Raw genomic sequence first — 23443 nt, forward strand, 5'->3', positions numbered from 1 at the left:
TTGGTAGTCATGTGATTTTTGCCCCTCCATTTTCTCATTTATAAAATGGGATGATAATAAGAACACCTGCCTCATAGGATTGTTTTAAGGAGATGATAGAATCCTCCAAACCCTTGTCATAGTACTTGACATATAAGAGAATGGCTCTCAAATGTTAGACATTACTGGTGTTATTCCCTTGAAAAAATTCACCCTTTGACAATGCTATGTAGTAGTCTATGGCTTTCTGTTTTTGTACATTGGTATTTTTCCAGTGTTGCCTAATCCATAAAATGTGGGGATGATACTTAGGATTCTAGCAAGTCACAATACAGATATGTATGTTTGGCATTCTATTGCAGAATTTTAGATAGAGTAGTAGATAAAGCCATAATCTATATATCCTCCAGGTTTTAGATTCTAGAAAAACCTTTCAGATGGGGTGATTTTATCATGTGGTCACAGAGCAATAACCTTTCCTCATTAAATATTTTTAAGATTTTATTTTTTTTTCTTTACTGGCATGGGGAAACTTAAAGAATTTGATGGCTTGCTAATGGAATAGCCCTAGTCAAGAGTTTACTCTGGAGTACATTAGTACATGCCATAAAAGGGTAGCTTTAATTGTTTGCTTTAAGGTTTTATAGCAGTAATAGACAAATCTTAATCTTAATTTTTCTAACTCAGATGAGTTGACAACACAGCACTAATGTTTCTTTTTTGTACATAAATATGCACTTGACTTAGTGATATATTTTTAGTGGGTTGTATACTTTTCACGTTCTTTGCAGTGTTTAAGGCCTGTTTGGTTTGAGCTGTCCATAATCTCTTTTAGCCACTTCTCCTTTTATTTATTTATTTTTAATGGTATTGCATCAGAGATCATAGATGAAGGATTAGATAAGTTTTTAGTTGTAAAACAAAGAATATACTAAAGTTTTTTTCTGCTCAAGTAGCATGGATTATCTTTGCAATAACTAATAAAATTGGAAATGATAATTATTATTATTATTATGGTTTCTTCAGTAATACTTCTGTATTTGAACTCTGTTGTGTTATTAAGAGACTTTTATTTTCAGGTAGTAGAATTTGTATCAGTTTTTAGAGTTTTTTGAGGATTGGCTGAAATATACCACAAATATATATCACAACGTTTTTCGTTTTCTTCATCCAGACAGGTGATTTGGCTTCTGCACAGTTAGGAGGAGCACCAAACCGATGGGAGGTTTTATCAGCCACTCCTACAACTATAAAAGATGAAGCTGGTAATCTAGTACAGATTCCAAGTGCTGCTACTTCGAGTGGGCAGTATGTTCTTCCCCTTCAGAATCTGCAGAATCAACAAATATTTTCAGTTGCACCAGGATCAGATTCATCAAATGGTACAGTGTCCAGTGTTCAATATCAAGTAATACCGCAGATTCAGTCAACAGATGCTCAGCAGGTTCAGATTGGTTTCACAGGCTCTTCAGATAATGGGGGTATAAATCAAGAAAGTGGTCAAATTCAGATCATTCCTGGCTCTAATCAAACCTTGCTTGCCTCTGGAACACCTCCTGCTAATATCCAGAATCTCATACCACAGACTGGTCAAGTCCAGGTTCAGGGAGTTGCAATTGGTGGTTCATCTTTTCCTGGCCAAGCCCAAGTAGTTGCTAATGTGCCTCTTGGTCTTCCAGGAAATATTACCTTTGTACCAATCAATAGTGTCGATCTAGATTCTTTGGGACTCTCAGGCAGTTCTCAGACAATGACTGCAGGCATTAATGCCGATGGACATTTGATAAACACAGGACAAGCTATGGATAGTTCAGACAATTCAGAAAGGACTGGTGAGCGGGTGTCTCCTGATATTAATGAAACTAATACTGATACAGATTTATTTGTGCCAACATCCTCTTCATCACAGTTGCCTGTTACTATAGATAGTACAGGTATATTACAACAAAACACAAATAGCTTGACTACTTCTAGTGGGCAAGTCCATTCTTCAGATCTTCAGGGAAATTTTATCCAGTCGCCTGTTTCTGAAGAGACACAGGCTCAAAATATTCAGGTTTCTACAGCGCAGCCTGTCGTACAACATCTACAACTTCAAGAGTCTCAGCAGCCAACCAGTCAAGCCCAAATTGTGCAAGGTATTACACCACAGACAATCCATGGTGTGCAAGCCAGTGGTCAAAATATATCACAACAGGCTTTGCAAAATCTTCAGTTGCAGCTGAATCCTGGAACCTTTTTAATTCAGGCACAGACAGTGACCCCTTCTGGACAGATAACTTGGCAAACATTTCAAGTACAAGGGGTCCAGAACTTGCAGAATTTGCAAATACAGAATACTGCTGCCCAACAGATAACTCTGACACCTGTTCAGACCCTCACACTTGGTCAAGTTGCAACAGGTGGAGCCTTGACTTCAGCTCCAGTTAGTCTAAGCACTGGTCAATTGCCAAATCTACAGACAGTTACAGTAAACTCTATAGATTCTGCTGGTATACAGCTACACCCAGGAGAGAATGCCGACAGTCCTGCAGGTGAGTCTTAAGTCATGCCATACTGTCGATAGATTAAGTTCAGTGATTTGTTAATATGTGGGGAAGTTTTTTGCTTTAGGTTTTTAATGGCATGTGGCTATCTTTAAAGGTGATGGTAACTTTCCCTGTGTCTGTGTAAAAAGTAGACATCAAAATGTCTTCCAAATTGTCCTTCATTGAAAGTTTGTAGTTTTTGAAGTCAAGGATTCATTTCTCTATTAGGCCATTACATTTGTAATTTTTGCTTACTTCTAATATTTTTTTTGCTTATATTTTTGTAGCTTACATTTTGTAGTCTTACCTTGCATTTGTTTTCACATCTGGTTGGTATTGTCAAACAAAAATTTTTATTTCTCAGGTAAGGTGTCTTGGTTGTCTTAGGTGTGGTGTAAATTAAATGTTGCATGCCTTATATTTTGTTGGGGAATCAGATTGGCATAGTGAAAGCATGGTACCTGGAAGTCTTATGTTTCACCCACTAGCTATGTGGTTTTGGTCAAGTTCTTTTTTTCTTTCCCAAGTTCAGTTCTTTCATCATGTAAAATGGGATTGTTTGACTAGGTAACTGCATCTAGGGTAACTTCCAGACCTAAAATTCTTTGATTCTGTGCGATAGTTTATTCTTACAAATATGTAGTGGGCATTAAACTTAGCTCTGCTAGATAGATACATTAGTACTGATAATATGGGTAGGAATTTCAGAAGTGCACCTTTTGAATGTTGTGCAATAATTAAATAGTAAAGTTTTAAGAGATAGTATTTTTATTTAGATGACATTTTATAAAATGTTTTCTTGTGCACTGAATCCTTACTTTTACACTTAAAAGTATTTGGGTTCTTACGGAGATTGTATTATTGTTACAACCCACTACTGAGTCAGTGGTTCCAAATTCTTGAATTGAGACACTTGAATTTAATTTATTGAAGTAATTCCCATCACCATAAAGATTCCTTTTTTCTTTTGAGAAGTTTATGTTATATACTTAGAAAATAGGAATTGTCCTGAAGCCTCATATCTGTACTTGGAAAGCCTTTCATTGCATTTGAGCCTTATGAAGCTGTGGTTTAGAGCGGCAGTTCTCAAAGAGTGGTCTGTGGACCCCTGGGGGATCCCTGACACCATCTAGAAGTCCTTGATGTCAAACTACCTTTCTAATACTAAAGTTACTTGCCTTTTTCACTGATGGTGGCTAAAATGGCTTGTATTTTAGTACAAGGTAAAGCAGTGTCACTAAACTGTACTAGTAGTTGTATGCTTCGTGATCTTGTGCTGGTAGTTAAAGAAAAATGGCAGTTTCACTGAAGACTGATCTCGATAAACCAGGCAAAAGTAATTTTTACTAACTCTTGACCCTTGAATGCTGTATATCCTTTTAAAAATAATAGCTTTATTGAAATAATTTATGAACCATAAAATTCACCTCTTAAAGTATACAACACAGTGGTTTCTAATATATTCACAGACTTGTGCAGATATCATCACTATCTGAATTTAGAGTATTTTCATAACCCTGCACCCCTCCCAAAATATCTCATGCCCATTAAAATCATTCCTCATCTCCTCCCCTCCCCTCCCCTCCCCTGATCCCCTGGCAACCACTAAACTACTTTCTGGCTCTTTGGATTTGCCTATTCTGTATTTGCTTACTATTTCCTATCAGTTGGAACCATACCATACATGTCCTTTGTATCTGACTTCTTTCATTTAGCATAATATCTTCAAGATTATTAGTTTTAACTTGGTATTAGCTTGTATCTGTTTTCCATTCCTTTTTGTGGTTGAAAGATATTTCATGTATGGATCTACCATATTTTGTTTATCTGTTGATGGACAGCTTTTCCCCTTTTTGGCTATTATGAATGATGCTGCTATGAATATTTGTGTACAGCTTTGTATGTGGACATATTTTGAGTGGTTGGGTTGTATGTAACTGTATGTTTAACATTTTGAAGAACTGGGAAACGTTTTTCCAAAGTGCACCATTTTACATTCTCACCAGCGATGTTTGAGGGTTGGTTCTAAATTCTCTGCATCTCCATTAACTCTTACCATTGTCCTTCTTTTTGATTATAGCCATCCTAATGTGTGTGAAGTGGTATCTTGTGTTTCTGATTTGCAGTTCCTGCTGTATGTCCGTGTAATATTCTGTGACAAAATGGGAAGTATGCTTTAATACAGCACTTATGCTGCATACCATAAGATGATTGTCTTTGAAAAGAAATTTTTTTAAATTGTGCAGTTGTATGAGTTGCAAGCTGAATTACAAGCTGTTTTCATCACTGTTTTTAAAAGAATGACTGACAAACTGGTTGAGAGACTCATATTTAAGTGGCACATTTTCTTTCAAAAATGAATTGAGTGATCTTGTTGCTTAAAGGTAAAAAACAAAAATATTTGCTATCAGTAATAAAATTTGGGCTCTCCTGTAAAAATTAGAATTTTAGAACACTCAGATCTACTATGAACTTGGTAGCTTTTTAATAATTAAATATTTCCTGATTAGATGGATACTGATATGAGTAAATAAGATTCTTGTGGATACTATTATGATAAAAGATCCATTCAGAGTTCTCTGTAGACCAGTAACAAGCATATGGAAGGTTTACCAATATGGTTTTAGATCCTACATTTCAACTGACCTTTAAGAAACTGCCACTTGTCAACTTTGGTATACTATCAAAAAAACCCACAAATGGCTGAAAAGGCATTAAATTACTCCTCCTTTTCTAGCCGTGTATCTTTGTGAGGCTAGATATTCTTTATATGCTCCAGCCCAAACCCACATGTAACAGATAGAATGTAGAAGCAAATATGAGACTAGTTGTCATCTTTTAACCTAGGTATTTATAAAGAGATTTGCAAAAATATAAAATAAGGACTCTATTTACATTCAACTTTTATATATTTTTGGAAAAATTTTCATAAAGTGTTGATTTGTGCTAACATAAAGCAGGTTTATTAATCTTGAACTAAATGTAAAATTTCTCTTTTAGGATAATATCGAAATATATAACTTGTGTGAACAAAACCTTTTGGGGGGACCTCAGCAATATTTAAGAGTTCAGGAGGAGTTCTGAGACCAAAAAGTTGACAATACTCATAGAATGACAGACTTCTGGGTATTTAGAAGATAGTTTTTAGAGGCCCTTAAAGCTTGTACAAAGTTAAGGTTATGGAGATCTATACATTCTAGAAAAACATCTCTGTAGAGAATTTATTTGTGATTTTTGTGGATTTATGTTGGTCATGAAATTAGATTGGTATAAGGACCAAGTGCTTCAGGGCAGTAATTAATCTCCAAAATACAATAAAATTCATTTCCAAAAAAGCAATATTGTATGAAGTAAATAGAAAATGGGATTTTTGAAGTGGTAGCTTAGTTTATTGAATGGTGGCAAGGAAACAAGCACTCAGAAGGGCCATTAAATTTGAATTGTGCCCCTTTTAAAGGAATAGACAAAGAATTTGAAGAAAATTAGAAGTTAAAGAGAGAATAAAAATGCATAGTATATAGTAGCATATTTAGCAATAAACATGGGAAATGTAAATTTGGGGGATTTTTGGTAATAGAAAAACTGTCCCTTGGTGTACTGTCTTAATTGACGAGGAGGATGATAATTATTATAGGATGTGTCTTGCCTGAGAAAATTAGACTAAAACATTTTTATCTGTGTTAGAGCATAATATGCCCAGATGAAATGCTTAAAACTGACTTTGTTGGTTTGCATTTTTATGTTTGGTAAGTATGGAAATAATGTGATGATTTTCCAAAATAAATAATAATGCAGTTCTTTACCAGGGCTCTGGAATTTCTTTGATTTTTCTTTCTTTCCTTTTTTTTTTTCCCTCTCTCGTTTAACAAAAATAACCTCTACTCCATCCTGTTTTAAGCAGTGATTCTGACTCTGGACCCCTTCTACTGAAGGGTATGTTTAGTGCCTTTTAACTCCTTGGAAACCACAAGCCCCTGTCTTCCTTGGAGCATAGAGCTGATCAGATCCCAAGCTGCAACCCCACTCACTGGTATATTTCTGTTTTCTTCCTCGCAGAGAGATGCATGCTGTTTTAGAGGACTTGTGTTTTTGAAGTTTCACTTTGTCTACCATTGCTATCTAATGTATCTGAAACTGGATGAGGAGGCAGTTTGAATTTACTTACTTTCCCAGTGTCTATTCTGCTGAGGGAATTTCCCCAAAACTTAAGCTAATACTTATTCAGTTTCTCAGATTTTAGTCCTTTGCCAGATTTTGTTTTACCTAAATACAGATTTAAAGACTGTGTATGTTTAAAATGCAGTCAGATGTTTGAGGTAGAAAGGTTTATACAAGTCATTACTTTAAAGCAGAAAACCTAATGCTTAAAATTCTCTATTATCCATGGAAAACTACGTAGTGGTGGATTAATTGGTAACTGCTTTTAAAACTAGTAGTGAGAGAGTGGAAACACTAAAAAGTTGGATTTTTAAAACTTTACAGTTAATTATTTAATAAGTATTGAAGGGCAAAAGGGAGAGATCACTTATGGACTTCCGTTGTGCCAGGTGCTATTTAGATATTTTTAGGTATATTATCTCATATAATTCTTTCTCAGAATAATCCTGTTACTATTCTGACATTTGGGGGAAGGAAACTGTCTCCACGTCTTTGTAACTAGCCTTTTTTATCTCCCCCAATATACTGTGCCGACTTGGTGTTCTACCATTTAATTTACATCAATAATGTACCTTTTGGGGGGCTGTTTTGCTTTAGTTTTTTTCCATTTTTGGAGGGAAAGTACTAGCCTTATGTATTTTTTCTCCCTGGTAAGTGGAGGAAATGTCTTCTAAAAATTTTTAAACAATTTTTATTGGTTTTACTCAAGGAATCACATGTCAAAACTGTCTAATTATACTGCTAAAAGGCTAAACCTGTGCTTGAACAGCAGAGTGTGGTGGAAAGAATGGAGAAAAATATGTGACTATGGTCCATATGGATTTAAAATAATTGTTAGATCTTGTTGCACAAATAGATCAACCTAGCTATTGTTTTATATAGACTGCACAACAGTTCATTATTAACACAACCTGAGGACATTTTAGTTAGGTATTACACAGTGTACTCAGCTTTATTTTCATTCTGAACTCTTTATTTGGGTAACAGCATATGCGGGCCATAGTCTTTCACTGAATATTTTGGAATTTTCTAAAATTTTTATTTTAAACCTTGAGAAAAATAATTCGTATTCTGACTTCCCAAAAATATTTTTTTTGGTTTACTCATTTTCAGTCTTAATGTAAATATGTGTTTTCTGAATTTTATTAAAGATTGCTTACAAAAGTAATACATGTTTGATGTGGCAAACAAAACATGGAAATTTTAATGTGGAAAATGAAAGTCTAATCTCATCTCAGGAATAAAACTTGGTGTCATATACATTTTTCAGTATTGTCATAATTACACTGTACAGCTTTTTAATCCTGCTTAATTTTTAGTTACTTTTTAAAAATTGGTTGAACATACCTGCTAATTATTTAGGTCAGGAATTATATCCTACTTAATTATCTATTAATAAAGATAAAAGCACCCGCATGAGGAAGAGCCAAGAGTCAGATTCACTGCTTAAAATGGGGGTTGGAGTAGTCCCCTTTTTGTTGAAGGGGAAATGAAAAAAAACTGTTGTTACTTTAAGGTATGGGTTAAATAAGGCAGTACACTTACAGAGATGAGGACACAAATAGGAGGATGTCAACACAGTCTTGTGATCAGCATCTGAACCAATCTGGATCACTGAATTGTTAGCTCAGTATTTAGATATGTGATATCCAGTATTACCTCTAAAGACTGTATAAGATCTGGGTCTGCACTGGGGCCATAGAGACTTGGTGGAGGCATGTGAAAAAATAGCAGGTGTGGAGGAATAATATGTAGAGAAAAATTGTGCTCAAGTCTGAAAAGCAAAATGGTGGAGGCAAAATCTATGAAAGATAGCCAATAAAATAAACACTTTGGAAATGAATTCATGTCAAATTAAAGAAAAGACTAGGACAATATGTTAAATTTCTAAAATCACTGTATTTATAATTGTCAGTGAAATAAAGGAAGCTATAGCATCTTTAGAAAAATTGTGAAACAAGGTAAAAAATAAACAGAAACTCTAGAAATGAGAAACATTTTTCATTGATTCAAAGACACACATTGCTTTTAAGATTTTAACATTTCTGAAATAAGGGTCTATCTTTAAAATCCATGACATGTTAATGTTTGATAGTGCTTTTTCTTTTTGATTGGTGCTGTGTCCTGTCAACATTTTCTTATATTAGATGAAATAGAAAAATTTGGAGTGGGTTAGAACAAGGACAGCCCTTTGGCTGAACATAGCAAAAGAAAGAATGCATAGTATTATACTAAGGAATTTACCCAGAATTTATAACATAGAAATAATGAATGATCAGTCGAGAGACTTGAGAGGTAGATTGAGAGCCATCAACATAGGACTTCCAGAAAAAGAGAATAGAGTGAATGGCAGGAGAAGTAATATTTGATGAGATAGTAGGTGAGAATGTTCTTGTGTTAAAGAAGTACAGTCTACAGATGAAAATTTTACTTCAAATATTAACATAAATAAAAATCAAGTCCACTCCTGACATATAGTAAAATTATGGAGAAAGAGATAATACAGATTTTAACAGACAGAAAAGTCATATTACTAACAAATTACAGACCTACAAACTTCTCATCAGCCACATAGATGCTGAAAGATCATACAGTAATATCCTCATAGTACTGAGAGAAAACAACCAGTAGTTCGCATATAATGAGTTCGCATATAATGAAGACATTTAAAATATTCAAGGACTGAGAGTTAAAGAGGAAATACTAGTGATCACAGAAATGGATAAAAAATAAATTTTACTAGTAAACTATTACAACTTTAAAAAAATAGAGAAAATTTCAAAAATACACAAAAGCAGAGAAATGTATAATGAGCCATAATATTACCATTTCCTAGCTTTAACAGCTCCTGTTTCCTCTATTTCCATCACTTAACACTTTATTCTTGCTGTAATAAAGCAAATCCTAATTATTGTATGATTTTACCCCAGAATACTAATGGAATGATTCTCAGTGTGTACCCTGAGACCCTTTTCATGGGGACCATGAGGTCAAAGCTATTCTTGTAATAACACTAAGATATTATTTACCTTTTTCACTTTGACTTCACAAGTAGTGTACAGCGGAGTTTTCCAGAGGCTACGTGATGTGACAACAGGTTGAACACAAACAGGTGTGAAGATCAAGCTGTTTTCTAATAAGCCAGATACTAAAAAGATTTGCAAAAATGTCAAATTATTCTCACTTAAAAATTTTAAAAAAAAAATATTACTTAATCATATTTTATGAGTTATTTTAAAATCAATAAATACACCTTTAATGTTTTCCCACTTTTTATTCCTAATATGGCAAGTATTGATAATACTTATGTAAATAAAGGCCCTTTGAGAGAAATGTGGGATTCACATATAAATCAAGTATAAAAATCAAACAAATAATCATAATTGACCTGATTGTTTATAGTTCATGATGCGTGATCAAAACCGAAAGTTTCTGTGATGACTGCCCTTGCACTGTTCACCATGTAAGAACTTATACACTATGTAAGAACTTGTTCACCATGTAAAAACTTGTTCGTTATGCTTCAGAAGATTGGAGACTGTTGAGAATTAGACTTGGGGTTGATTAATGATTGTGCACTGAGTCCCTATATAGAATTTTATTGTTAACAATCATCAATAAATATGAGAGATGCCTTCTCAAAAAAAAAAAGTGTTCAAAATTATAGAATCAGTGGATATTTAATCAAGTGGCATTAACACTATGGATAAGTAGTGATATGCAGAACCATAACTTCATTGTATATTTTAGCATAATAATTGTCAGAAGTAAGGTAGTAAACAGGGTAACCTGTTTGACAGGATTATCAGTGCTATTTATTTTTTCAAAATAAAGATTATAGCCAAAAAAAAAAACAAAGGCCCTTTGAGATCCTCAAATTATAGAAACAAATTTTTTTATAAAAATATAATTAAATGCACTGAAGTTCACAATTCTGCACATTGACAATTGCTCACAAATGTGTAATCACCATAATCAAGATAGAGTATCATCTCACCACTCCTCATTCCCATGTTCTACTTCATAGTCAGCCGTTCACCCTTATCCCATTCTCTCGTACATAGGTTTAACTAATATGAACTAAAGCTCCTTGAAAATCCTCAGTGATTTTTAAGAGTTAAAGAGATCTTGATACCAAAAAGTTTGAGAACTGCTCTAATGAGGAAGCATTTTTAAAAGCATAAGCACAGTACATTATTTACCATACCTTAAATTTATAGTAATCCTTTAATATGACTTAATATCTTCCCAGTTGATTAAAAATTTCTTTTTAGAATTGATTTGATTTAGGATTCAATATTGGTTGATAATGCCTCCAAGTTTTAGCTTTTCAAGTAATGGTTTTAGCAGGTTTTCATTGTCATTTGAATTCCTTACTAAGGTTTGTAAAATGGTGATTTTTCTAATTTTCTTAATCTTTTTGTTTTTATAGCTATGATTCTACCATAAAGAACCTCTCCCTCATTTGCTATTTGGTTACCCAAAAGCACAGTTATTACAAGAAATGCAGGATAAACTATTCGTTCCTTTTATTTTCAGAATGAGTTGGTGCCATCTTAGCTGCCATCAGAGATTCTCTTTTCTTTTGGAGTATCATTATGATCTCATTTTTTATCAGTTGTGTTTTAATACATGTCTATCATTATTCTTGGTAGTGTTTTAAAAAAAAGGAGAATGCTAAGCATGTAAACAAAGAAATAGGGGTGCTGGGACTGTAGTGGTTTATCTGTGGGTAAAAGGTTCTTGTCATTTTTAGAAGAATAATCCCAAGAATAGTTGCCCTTTTTACAGAAATTTATAATTTGGGTTTAAATATAAATAGAGTATAAAAATGTAATTTTTAACTTCTAAACTGGGTAGGAGGTAGAAAATTGTCAATCCAAAAGAAAATGGGGAAGGAAGAAGCAATGTAGCAAAGAAAAATAGTAGTAGTAGATACAGAAATTCACGACAGCCCTGAAAAGGAAGCAGGAAAAAAAATACTAGTAATTCCATAGCCAATAAAGTTGGTAAATTGTCTTCTGGTATTCTGCTATATAATATTCTAGTGCTTTTTCTGTGCATATTATATACTGTAAATGTCTTTATAAAGTTAGGGTTACATACGCAACATCTTAAAACATTTTTTCAAACAATACATTGTGTGCATTTTCTCATGTCTGTAGAAAACTACGACATGGTTATTTGGTTTCATTACTAAGTATTTTTGTATGGCTGTTCCATTACTTAAGTAATCCTCTATGGTTAGATGTTTAGGTTATTTCTCATTTTTTCCTGTTGCATAGAAATCTTTTCTCACATTTCCAATTATTTCCTTATGCAGAAGTACAAAAAGAGGAATTTCTCAGTTAAAGAATGTTATCATTTAAGGGTTTGACATATATTACAAAATGCTCTTTCACCAGCATTGTATGAGAGTATAGGGTTTGCATACTTCATCCATACTGAGATATCTCAGTTTATCAAAAGGGCAAAGTTTTGGTGGGGGACATAAATAGTATCTAATGTGTTTATTTATTACTAGGAAACTTGTGGGCAGTTTTGTGTGTTTATTGGCTATTTGTGTTTGGTCAATTGACTTTCATATTTTTTGCTTGTTTTCCCCCCACTAATAATTTGTAGTACATCTTTAAGGAAATAAAAAATTTTAAAGGCATCTTTATGTATTAAGGATGTTAATCTTCTGTCATATACCACATATATTTTCTCCACTTGTTAGTCATTAAGTTTGGTCATAGTGAGTTTTAGCACATATAAATTCTTAATAGACCTTTTTGTTTAGCAGAGTAATTCAGAAACTTTGAAGCATAGTTTTGGATTTACAAGTCACCTAATGCAGTTCAACAGTTTGTGCAAGAAATTGGGAATTTGAAATTATAAACCTAATGACTAGAAAAATATCTAGGATACGTTATGTGCCTTTTAAAATAAAATAATTTTTATGTGTATTTTTGGTCACGTTATTTTCTTAGTATTCTGTGGAAAAGTGCTCACAGATTTATGACCAATTACTTGACAGTGATACAGCAGCCTCAAATATCTATTTAGTTTTTTTGTTTCCCTTTTTAATTTTTTGCTTTACCTTTTCAAATCTTAAAATTGGTAAGTATAATAAACAGTATTATGTGATATAAACCATGGAATCTTAAGAGGTAAACTAATTCAACTCATTAGGTTTATCTTCAACATGTAGCTGCTCAGTATTTTTTTTTTTTTAAGTACCTTTTTATTTTCTGAAGTGGTATATTAGTGATTAACCAAATTTATTCCATAATATAGCCAGTAATAATGCAAGTTAGAATTCTGGATAAGCACAATAGAGTGGAAATTGTCTAATATGTGGTTTTTATTAGTTTGCTTTCTTTGATATATTGTTCTATAGTGCTGTATTATTTTAAGAGAATAACTTTATTAAAAGCTAGTCTAAAAACTACTTGTTCATTTTAGTGGTAATTAGGGACAGTTTTTGTGTCCAGCTTTATTATGTGAGGATGCTTGATATGTGACACCTTTTCATAAATTCTCCAATGAATAGTACCATCATCCTGCCAGCAACCTCGATTAGAGGAGTCAGTCGTCATTCATTCAGTCAACAAATGTTTGAGGGCCTCCTACAGTATTTCCGGTAATAATGATTTTTAGGTTCTTTGTAACAGTGAGAGAGGCAAAGTCCTCACTCTTAAGAATTTTGTTTTAGTGGATAAAGACAAATGAGCAAACATTTAGATAATTAGTGTTAATTATCTAAATTAATTTTAGAAAATTAGTGTTAATAACGAAAATATTTTTGTGGAATAATAGGCAATATGGAAAAACCAGTGGAGGATGATTGTTATTTTAGATAGGGTGATTAGGAAAGATCTCCATATAAGCAAATTAAAGTACAAATCTGACCATTGAGAAAGGAACCTATCATATTGAGATCTTGAGGAAAGAGTATCCATGAAGGGGGAATGAGCTAAGGTGGCTGGAGATCCTGGAGATCAGCAAATGAGTTGTTAGAAGATGAGACTGGAAGTAGGGGCCAGATAATGTAGGCATGGTAAGGAATTTGGATTATTTTTTAATATAGGAAAACATTGGAGAGTTTTGAGTAGGGAAATAATATCATTTTCTTATGTTTAAAAAAAGATCCCTCTGTTCTGAGGAGTAAGAGGTAATAATATGTGTAAAGTGCAGGGAACAATGTCTGGTGGAGAGTAAATGCTCATAGAATAAATAAATACAATAAACTATGATTACGTAAAAAAAAAAAAAAAAGATCCCTCTGGCAGATCCCTGTAGCAGGTGGGCCTGGAGGGTGGGGGTTGAAATGGCAAAAGTAAGTACTGTGTAATGCAATAAGAGAGGCAAAAGAGGACAATGAGCTTGGTTAGGCTAATAATAAAGTCTGGGGAAAGTTGGAGTGAAGGGAGAATTAAGACTCCTGTTTTGGCGTTGTTAATTTTAAAATGCCTGTAGATATTCAAGTGGATGGTTCAACCAGACAGTTGGCTATCAGAATCTGGAGCTTAGATTGGGATATTTAGAGAGAAAATTTTAGGAATCATTAATGTAGACAGCTGTGACTAGATGAAATCATTTGAGTCATAGCTTTTCAACATTTGGCTACATAGTAGAATCTCACAGGGAAGTTAAAAAAAATCCCAACAACTTGTGTTCACCTTCCTCCCAATTCTAATAATTAAATTCTAATAATTAAATTTGCTCTGCATGAGTCCTAGCGAAGATGTATTTTTAAAGTCCTCAAGTGATCTTGAAGTGCAGTTGCTTTGAAAATTGGTCACATAGTAGGGAGGGAGTATAGATGGCGATGAGATTGGAAACTAGTTAATATTCTAAGCCTCAAATTATTTTTCTAGATTTTTCAAAAGCACTGTTTAGCATAGAATCAAAGAAAACCAGGCATATATGAAGAGATGAGAGAGCATGTGTGAGAAACAGCAGAAACAAAAACCGAACAACAAAGAGGACAACAGAAAGAAGATTTATGGGAACTCTGGATACTAGAATTATCAAACAGACTAAAAAAATTGTTTACTATGGTCTACGAGATAAAAGCTTGAAGGTTGAAACATTTTATCAGAGTTGGAGAGTATAACAAAAATGACACACCAATTTGTAAAAGAACTAAATAGAAATTGAATATCTGAAACTTAAAATAACCAAGATTCATCTGAGATGCTGAAGCTTAGGACGTTTTCAATATTAAGAGGGCAAGAAGTAGAGGAGACAGAAAGCGCTAACAAGAGCGAGTGATATCCTGGAGCCAGCCTCTTAAAGTTCTTACCCTTGAGATATGGTAGAGGGTATATAAGATGGTAGAGAATGGGAGTTCTGGTTCTTGGTGATAGGTAGTTTCAGTGGAGTGTGAGGGAGGAAAGCCTGAATAGAATGATCAAAAAGGAGATTAAGGGAAAGGAAGTGGAGATAGTAATTACAGGCACATTTTAAAGGTTTTCGAAGAACTTTGAAAAAGGAGATGGTAGCTGGAGGTGGACCTTGAGGTCAAAGGAGGGTTTTTCTGGGATTGTCCCAGTAACATTAGTAACATAAGTGAGAAATTGATTCAGGAGAAAAGGTATAAGAGAGGAAAGTTTTTAAGAAGGCAAGCAAAATGAAACACAGGACATAAGCATAGGGGTTGGCCACAGATAAGAGTGGGGATAATCATGTTTTAATGGGAAGGGCAAAGGGTAGAGCTTTGCAGGTGCACATTTGTTGGTAGGAAGATAAGGTAATTCTTGTCATATTCCTCTGATTTCCTTTTGTAATAAACAATAGGCTGAGATGGGTGAGGAGGTCAGGGGTTAGATATTTAAGAAGGAAAAAGATATAACATGGTCATGCGATAGAGCTGGAAAATGATGTTATTGGTGAAATGTAGAGTTGCAGGGGTTTTGTGGTGCCCACTTGAGTAATTAGCACAATTGTGTTTTTTCTCTAGTTGTCCTTTAGTTACTTGGTTACAGATGCAGGGTTAACTCTTGTCTGTTCTCTAGTAGAAAGTTCTTGAGTCTGGTTTTATCTCTGCCATGTTTTTGTGATCCCTCTCCATTCTTGTTTGTCAGTATGGCTTTTACTGTTCTCCTAGGCGATTGTTAACATTTCATCTATTTTTTGTGCCTCTAATCTTTCCTCTTCCCAGTGCATTTAAAATTCTTTTCAGAAAATGAATTTATTTCTTGAATAGAATAAGCAATGCCTGCATAAGGCACAGATTCACTAAGTCTTAACAATAATTAAACAAATAGTTTCTCTTCATCTTAACCCCTGCAGTTCCTTTCCCTAGGGTAGCCATTGTTATGTTTTTTTTTTAATGTATGGAATATGCCTGGTGGAAGGGTACATTTACAAACATTACCATACTTACATATTCTCTGCCATTCTCTGAAATTGTACCTTACTGTACTCATTGTTCTGCATTTACAATTTTTATGTTGGGAGAACAGACTCGTGATTGCCTTAGAGGAGGAGGGAGGAGGATAGATGAAATAGGTGAAGGAGATAAAGGGTACAAAATAGCAATTATAAAATAATTCCAAATTACACAATAATTTAGTCACAGGATGACATGGGAACAGAGTCAATATTGTAATATCTTTGATATCTTTGTATGTTTAAGGATGGTAATTATCCTTGCCTATCTTGGTGAGCTGTTATATCACTCTGTTGTACACCTGGAACCAACATCATACTGTGTATCAACTATATGTCAGTTAACAAAAAATTTGTGTTTGATCTTAATACTGCAGGTATATAGCTGTCTCATCTTAGCATTGGCAGTAACAGTATCCTCTTGGACAAGTATCTTGTCACTTACTTAATAAGATCCTTATTGATAGGTATTTGTTTTCAATTTTGCTTCACATAATGCTGCACTGAATACCCTTATACACGTGTATTTTTTCTCCCCTTAGAGTATGCATATCTCAAGGATATGTATTTAGAAGCAAAACCCTTGGGATAGTGTTTATGTACATTTTAATTTTGAAAGATACTGGAAGTTGTTCCAGTATGTTCTTTACATTAGTTATCTTCCCTAGACACAGGTCATATAGTTGACTTCTTTAAAATCTTCACTGGCTCTTCCATTGCTTTTATTTATTTTTTGTTTCAGTTGTATTTAGGTATGATTTTTTATTTCAGTTTTATTAGTTTTAATTGACCTAAAATGGTCAATTTCTTTAATGGGGGGCAAAATTCTCCCCTATTCCTTTTGGGAACCGTTGGGTCAGACATTTAGAAGATTCTTTCATAATGTGATAAATGGTATACTAACATTGAATGATAATACTTCAGGAACAGTGAAAAGTAAACTTGGTTGACATCTTTCAAGGTTTAGCTCAGCTACTACCTTGTCCCATCGCTTTTCCTGCCTCCTTCCTTTCAATTACTGCTTGTTTAACAACATCCATTTCCTTTGTCTTGTATTTTAGTTAACATGTTTGTCTCCTTTTGGAATTCAGCAATCATTTCTTATTCATCTTTCTGTTTTTTTTTTGACAATAAATAAATGAAGACATATCAGTAATAGATACAGAAGAGATAGAGATCTGTGTGGTAATGTTAAAATGTAAATTTTACCTCTTTGCTTCAGAAATGCTAACTTTGTCCAGATGTATGATATACATGGTACTGTTTATTTCATACCACTGCCAGTTGTAGTTGTGTTGTTTGTCACCTTTAAAGACTCTTGACATTTAGAATTGTTTCAGAAGCCAACCTGTAAAACTGGGGGGAAAAATCCAAGAGAAGAAAAGGAATTCAGATTTAATCTTGCCTGCATGTGAAGATTTAGAAGAATTAAACGATTTCCCACAGGGTGTTTTTTTTTTTTTTAATACTACAGGTGTTGTGTATTCTAAGAATACCATAAAGAGAGATATAAAAAATGTTTAAGTTCTTTATTTTTGAGCAGTGCATACTGAAATATTTGTAGGTGAAATATTGTCTGGGATTTGTTTCAAAATAATGTGGAGGCAGTGTGGGGTTTAGATGAAACAGAATGGTCCCAGAGTTGATCGTTGAAGCTGGATGATGGGTCCTTTGAGATCTGTTATGTTACTCTACTTTTGTATATATTTGAGGTTTCCTGTAATAAAAACTTTTGAAAAATGTAGGTTTCATTCTCTCCTGTTTTTATTAGTGGACATTTTGAATTATTAAATTTTTAAAGAAGAAATCTAATGTACAAGTAAGATTGGACTTTAATTTTGGTGTCAAAAGTCCTTTGTGATGTTGAGGTTAGTGAGCCTTGTTCATAGTAACAGCTTGGACAGGGTGTGAGTACTTTTTCACAAGAGTCAAGAGGACTTTATGTTTCTATGACAACATTAAAGATGGATTTTGGCTATTGATACTCTTTCTCCCTGCCCTATTGCCTTTAATATGAAGAAGGTAGTTGATAATAGAATAGCCAGTCACACTAAACTACAGCAAAGTATTCTTGGTTTTTCATGTGTATGAAGGTGAAAGTTACAATTGTTTTTATTAAGGTATTATTGCTTGACACTCTTATGAAGGCTTCACATGAAAAACTGTGGTTACTAGATTCATACATATTATCGAGTCCCTCCCTATACCCCATTGCAGTCACTGTCCATAAGTGTAGTAAGATGCCACAGAGGCACTATTTGCCTTCTCTGTGCTACACTGTCTTCCCCATGACCCGCCCCACACCATGTGTGCCAATCATAATACCCCTCAATCCCCTTCTCCCTCCTCCCTCACCCCTCCCGTTTGGTAACCGCTAGTCCCTTCTTGGAGTCTGTGAGTCTGCTGCTGTTTTGTTCCTTCAGTTTTGCTTTGTTGTTATACTCCACAAATGAGGGAAATCATTTGGTACTTGTCCTTCTCTGCCTGGCTTATTTCACTGAGCATAATATCCTCCAGCTCCATCCATGTTGTTGCAAATGGTAGGATTTGTTTCTTTCTAATGGCTGTATAGTATTCCATTGTATATATGTACTACATCTTTATCCATTCATCTACTGATGGACACTTAGGTTGCTTCCACATCTTGGCTATTGTAAACATGCTGCAATAAACATAGGGGTGCATATGTCTTTCTGAATCTGAGAAGTTGTATTCTTTGGGTAAATTCCAAGGAGTGAAATTCCTGGGTCAAATAGTATTTCTTTTTTTAGTTTTTTGAGGAACCTCCATATTGCTTTCCACAATGGTTGAACTAGCTTATATTCCCACCAGCAGTGTAGGAGAGTTCCCCTTTCTCCGCATCCTCGCCAGCATTTGTTGTTCTTACTCTTTTGGATGCCGGCCATCGAAACTGATGTGAGATGATACCTCATTGTGGTTTTCATTTGCATTTCCCTGATAATGAGTGATGTGGAACATCTTTTCATGTGCCTGTTGGCCATCTGAATTTTTTCTTTGGAGAAGTGTCTGTTCAGATCCTCTGCCCATTTTTTAATTGGGTTATTTGCTCTTTGGGTGTTGAGGCGTGTGAGTTCTTTATATGTTTTGAATGTTAACCCCTTGTCAGATATGTCATTTACATATATATTCTCCCATACTGTAGAATGCCTTTTTGTTCTGCTGATGGTGTCGTTTGCTGTACAGAAGCTTTTTAGTTTGATGTAGTCCCATGTGTTCATTTTTGCTTTTGTTTCCCCTGTCTGAGGAGATGCATTCAGGAAAAGTTGCTCATGTTTATATTCATGAGGTTTCTTGCCTATGTGGTCTTCTAATAGTTTTATGGTTTCATGACTTACATTCAGGTCTTTGATCCATCTCGAGTTTACTTTTGTGTATGGAGTTAGGCAATAATTCAGTTTCATTCTCTTGCATGTAGCTGTCCAGTTTTGTCAACACGAGCTGTTGAAGAGGCTGTCATTTCCCCATTGTATGTCCATGGCTCCTTTATCGTATATCAATTGACCATATATGGTTGGGTTTATATCTGGGCTCTCTATAGTCTGTACCATTGGTCTATGGTTGTGTTCTTGTGCCAGTACCAAATTGTCTTGATTACTGTGGCTTTGTAGTAGACCTTGAAGTCAGGGAGTGTATTCCCCCCAGCTTTATTCTTCCTTCTCAGGGTTGCTTTGGCTGTTCAGGGTCTTTTGTGCTTCCATATGAATTTTAGAACTGTGTGCTCCAGTTTGTTGAGGAATACTCTTGGTGTTTTAATAGGGATTGCATTAAGTCTGTAGATTGCTTTCGTCAGGATAGCCATTTTTACTATATTAATTCTTCCTGTGCATGAGCATGGGATGTGTTTCCATTTATTATTCCATCTTCTTTAATTTCTCTCATGATGCCTTGTAGTTTTCAGGGTATAGGTCTTTCACTTCCTTTGTTAGGTTTATTCCTAGGTATTTTATTATTTTTGATGCAATTGTGAATGGAATTGTTTTCTGATTTTCTTTCTGTTCATCGTTAGTGTATAGGAATGTAACAGATTTTCTGTGTAGTAATTTTGTAGATACATTTTTAAAATAAATCTTTTGGTGCTTACATTTTGGCAGCCTTGTTGGGGCATAGGTATAATAAAGGCTCAAGAAATTGAGAGAAGAGAGAAGTTGAACCATGTTTCTTACAGTGGAACTGTACTTAGTCAAGTAAGTCAAATAATTAGCTCTGTTTTAAGACTGTGTTCTGTAAGAGAGGTATGTACATTTTCAAGTTTCCAATGAAGTCTCCAGTAGCTTACGGATTTGGTAGAGGTATTTAAAGCAGACACATGGAGCAGTAATCAGTAATATAAACCAATGTGTAATTGACAATATAAATTAATATAATGTTACTAATCGCATGATACAGGTAATGGTAGAGAAGTTCAGAGATTGAAGATGAAAGAGAGCCGCAGTTGTCAGGGAAGACTTCATAGAGAAGGGAAACCTCAGTGGAGGGCATCTAGATGTGTATAAGTAAAGAGATGAGGGGAAGATGTTTACCAACAAGGCAAAAAAGAATATAAATGAGAATAGAGACAGCCTATCAAGAAGACAGTTCAGTAGCGCAGCATTTCCCAAAAGATGGTTTGTAAGATATTAACAGGTATTATTATTTTTTTAAATTCATTTTATTATCATTAATCTACAATTACATGAAGAATATTATGGTTACTAGACTCCCCTCTTCACCAAGTCCCCCCCACAGACCCCATTACAGTCACTGTTCATCAGCGTAGTAAGATGCTGTAGACTCACTACTTGTCTTCTCTGTGTTGCACATCCCTCCCTATGCCCCCCGCTCACATTATACATGCTAATTGTAAGGCCCTCTTTCTTTTTTCCTGCCCTTATCCCTCCCTTCCCACCCCTCCTACCCAGTCCCTTTCCCTTTGGTAACCGTTACTCCATTCTTGGGTTCTGTGATTCTGCTGTTTTGTTCCTTCACTTTTTCTTTGTTCTTATACTCCACATATGAGTGAAATCATTTGGTACTTGTCTTTCTCCGCCTCGCTTATTTCACTGGGCATAATACTCTCTAGCTCCATCCACGTTGTTGCAAATGGTAGGATCTGTTTTTTTCTTATGGCTGAGTAATATTGCATTGTGTATATGTACCACGTCTTCTTTATCCATTCATCAACTGATGGACATTTAGGTTGCTTTCATTTCTTGGCTTTTGTAAATAGTGCTGCGATAAACATAGGGGTGCACCTGTCTTTTTCAAACAGGAGTGCTGCATTCTTAGGGTAAATTCCTAGAAGTGGAATTCCTGGGTGAAATGGTATTTCTATTTTGAGCTTTTTGAGGAACCTCCATACTGCTTTCCACAATGGTTGAACTAATTTGCATTCCCACCAGCAGTGTAGGTGGGTTCCCCTTTCTCCGCAGCCTTGCCAACATTTGTTGTTGTTTGTCTTTTGGATGGTGGCAATCCTTACTGGTGAGAGGTGATATTTCATTGTGATTTTAATTTGCATTTCTCTCATGACAAGCGATGTGGAGCATCTTTTCATGTGTCTGTTGGCCATCTGAATTTCTTCTTTAGAGAAGTGTCTTTTCAGCTCCTTTGCCCATTTCTTAATTGGATTATTTGCTTTTTGTTTGTTGAGGTGCGTGAGCTCTTTATATATTTTGGATCTGTCATTTATGAATATATTGTCCCATACTGTAGGGTACCGTTTTGTTCTATTATTGGTATCCTTTGCTGTTCAGAAGCTTTTCAGCTTGATATAGTCCCACTTGTTCATTTTTGCTTTTGTTTCCCTTGCCTGGGGAGGTATGTTCATGAAGAAGTCGCTCATGTTTATGTCCAAGAGATTTTTGCCTATGTTTTTTTCTAAGAGTTTTATGATTTCATGACTTACATTCAGGTCTTTGATCCATTTTGAATTTACTTTTGTGTATGGTGTTAGACAGTGATCCAGTTTCATTCTCTTACATGTAGCTGTCCAGTTTTTCCAGCACCATCTGTAGAAGAGACTGTCATTTCCCCATTGTATGTCCATGGCTCCTTTATCATATATTAATTGACCATAAATGTTTGGGTTAATATCTACGGTCTCTGTTCTGTTCCACTAGTCTGTGGCTCTGTTCTTGTGCCAGTACCAAACTGTCTTGATTACTGTGGCTTTGTAGTAGAGCTTGAAGTTGGGGAGTGAGATCCCCCCCACTTTATTCTTCCTTCTCAGGATTGCTTTGGCTATTCGGGGTCTTTGGTGTTTCCGTATGAATTTTTGAACTATTTGTTCCACTTCATTGAAGAATGCTGTTGGTAATTTGATAGGGATTGCATCAAATCTGTATATTGCTTTGGGCAGGATGACCATTTTGACGATATTAATTCTTCCTAGCTAAGAGCATGGGATGAGTTCCCATTTTTTTAGTGTCCTCTTTAATTTCTCTTAAGAGTGTCTTATAGTTTTCAGGGTATAGGTCTTTCACTTCCTTGGTTAGGTTTATTCCTAGGTATTTTATTCTTTTTGATGCAATTATGGGTGGAGTTGTTTTCTTGATTTCTCTTTCTGTTGGTTCATTGTTAGTGTATAGGAAAGCCACAGATTTCTGTGTGTTAATTTTGTATCCTGCAACTTTGCTGTATTACGATATCAGTTCTAGTAGTTTTGGAGTGGAGTCTTTAGGGTTTTTTATGTACAGTATCATGTCATCTGCAAATAGTGACAGTTTGACCTCTTCTTTACCAATTTGGATTCCTTGTATTTCTTTGTTTTGTCTAATTGCTGTGGCTAGGACCTCCAGTATTATGTTGAATAACAGTGGGGAGAGTGGGCATCCCTGTCTTGTTCCTGATCTCAGAGGAAAAGCTTTCAGCTTTTCACTGTTCAGTATGATCTTGGCTGTGTGTTTATCATATGTGGCCTTTATTATGTTGAGGTACCTGCCCTGTATACCCATTTTGCTGAGAGTTTTTATCATGAATGGATGTTGAATTTTGTTGATTGCTTTTTCAGCATCTATAGAGATGATCATGTGGTTTTTGTCCTTCTTTTTGTTGATGTGGTGGATGATGTTGATGGATTTTTGAATGTTGTACCATCCTTGCATCCCTGGGTTGAATCCCACTTGGTCATGGTGTATGATCCATTTGATGTATTTTTGAATTTGGTTTGCTAATATTTTATTGAGTATTTTTGCATCTATGTTCATCAGGGATATTGGTCTGTAATTTTTGTTTTTGGTGGGGTCTTTGCCTGGTTTTGATATTAGGGTGATGTTGGCTTCATAGAATGAGTTTGGGAGTATTCCCTCCTCTTCTATTTTTGGAAAACTTTAAGGAGAATGGGAATTATATCTTCTCTGAATGTCTGATAAAATTCCAAGGTTAGTCCATCTGGCCTCGGG

The 23443-nt window shown here is 34.9% G+C and overlaps 1 protein-coding gene across 2 annotated transcripts in view; it reads left to right on the forward strand.

The window, feature by feature from the left end:
• Positions 1 to 23443, forward strand: part of SP3 (Sp3 transcription factor) — a 64672-nt gene that overhangs the window by 7989 nt on the left and 33240 nt on the right. For both annotated transcript variants that reach the window (XM_037020624.2, XM_037020625.2), the window contains one exon: positions 1154 to 2513. In XM_037020624.2, coding sequence (XP_036876519.1) covers positions 1154 to 2513 — 1360 coding nt within the window. The remainder of the gene's footprint in view (positions 1 to 1153; positions 2514 to 23443) is intronic.

Source organism: Manis javanica, chromosome 12 (genome assembly GCF_040802235.1).
Source record: "Manis javanica isolate MJ-LG chromosome 12, MJ_LKY, whole genome shotgun sequence".
NCBI lineage: Eukaryota > Metazoa > Chordata > Mammalia > Pholidota > Manidae > Manis > Manis javanica.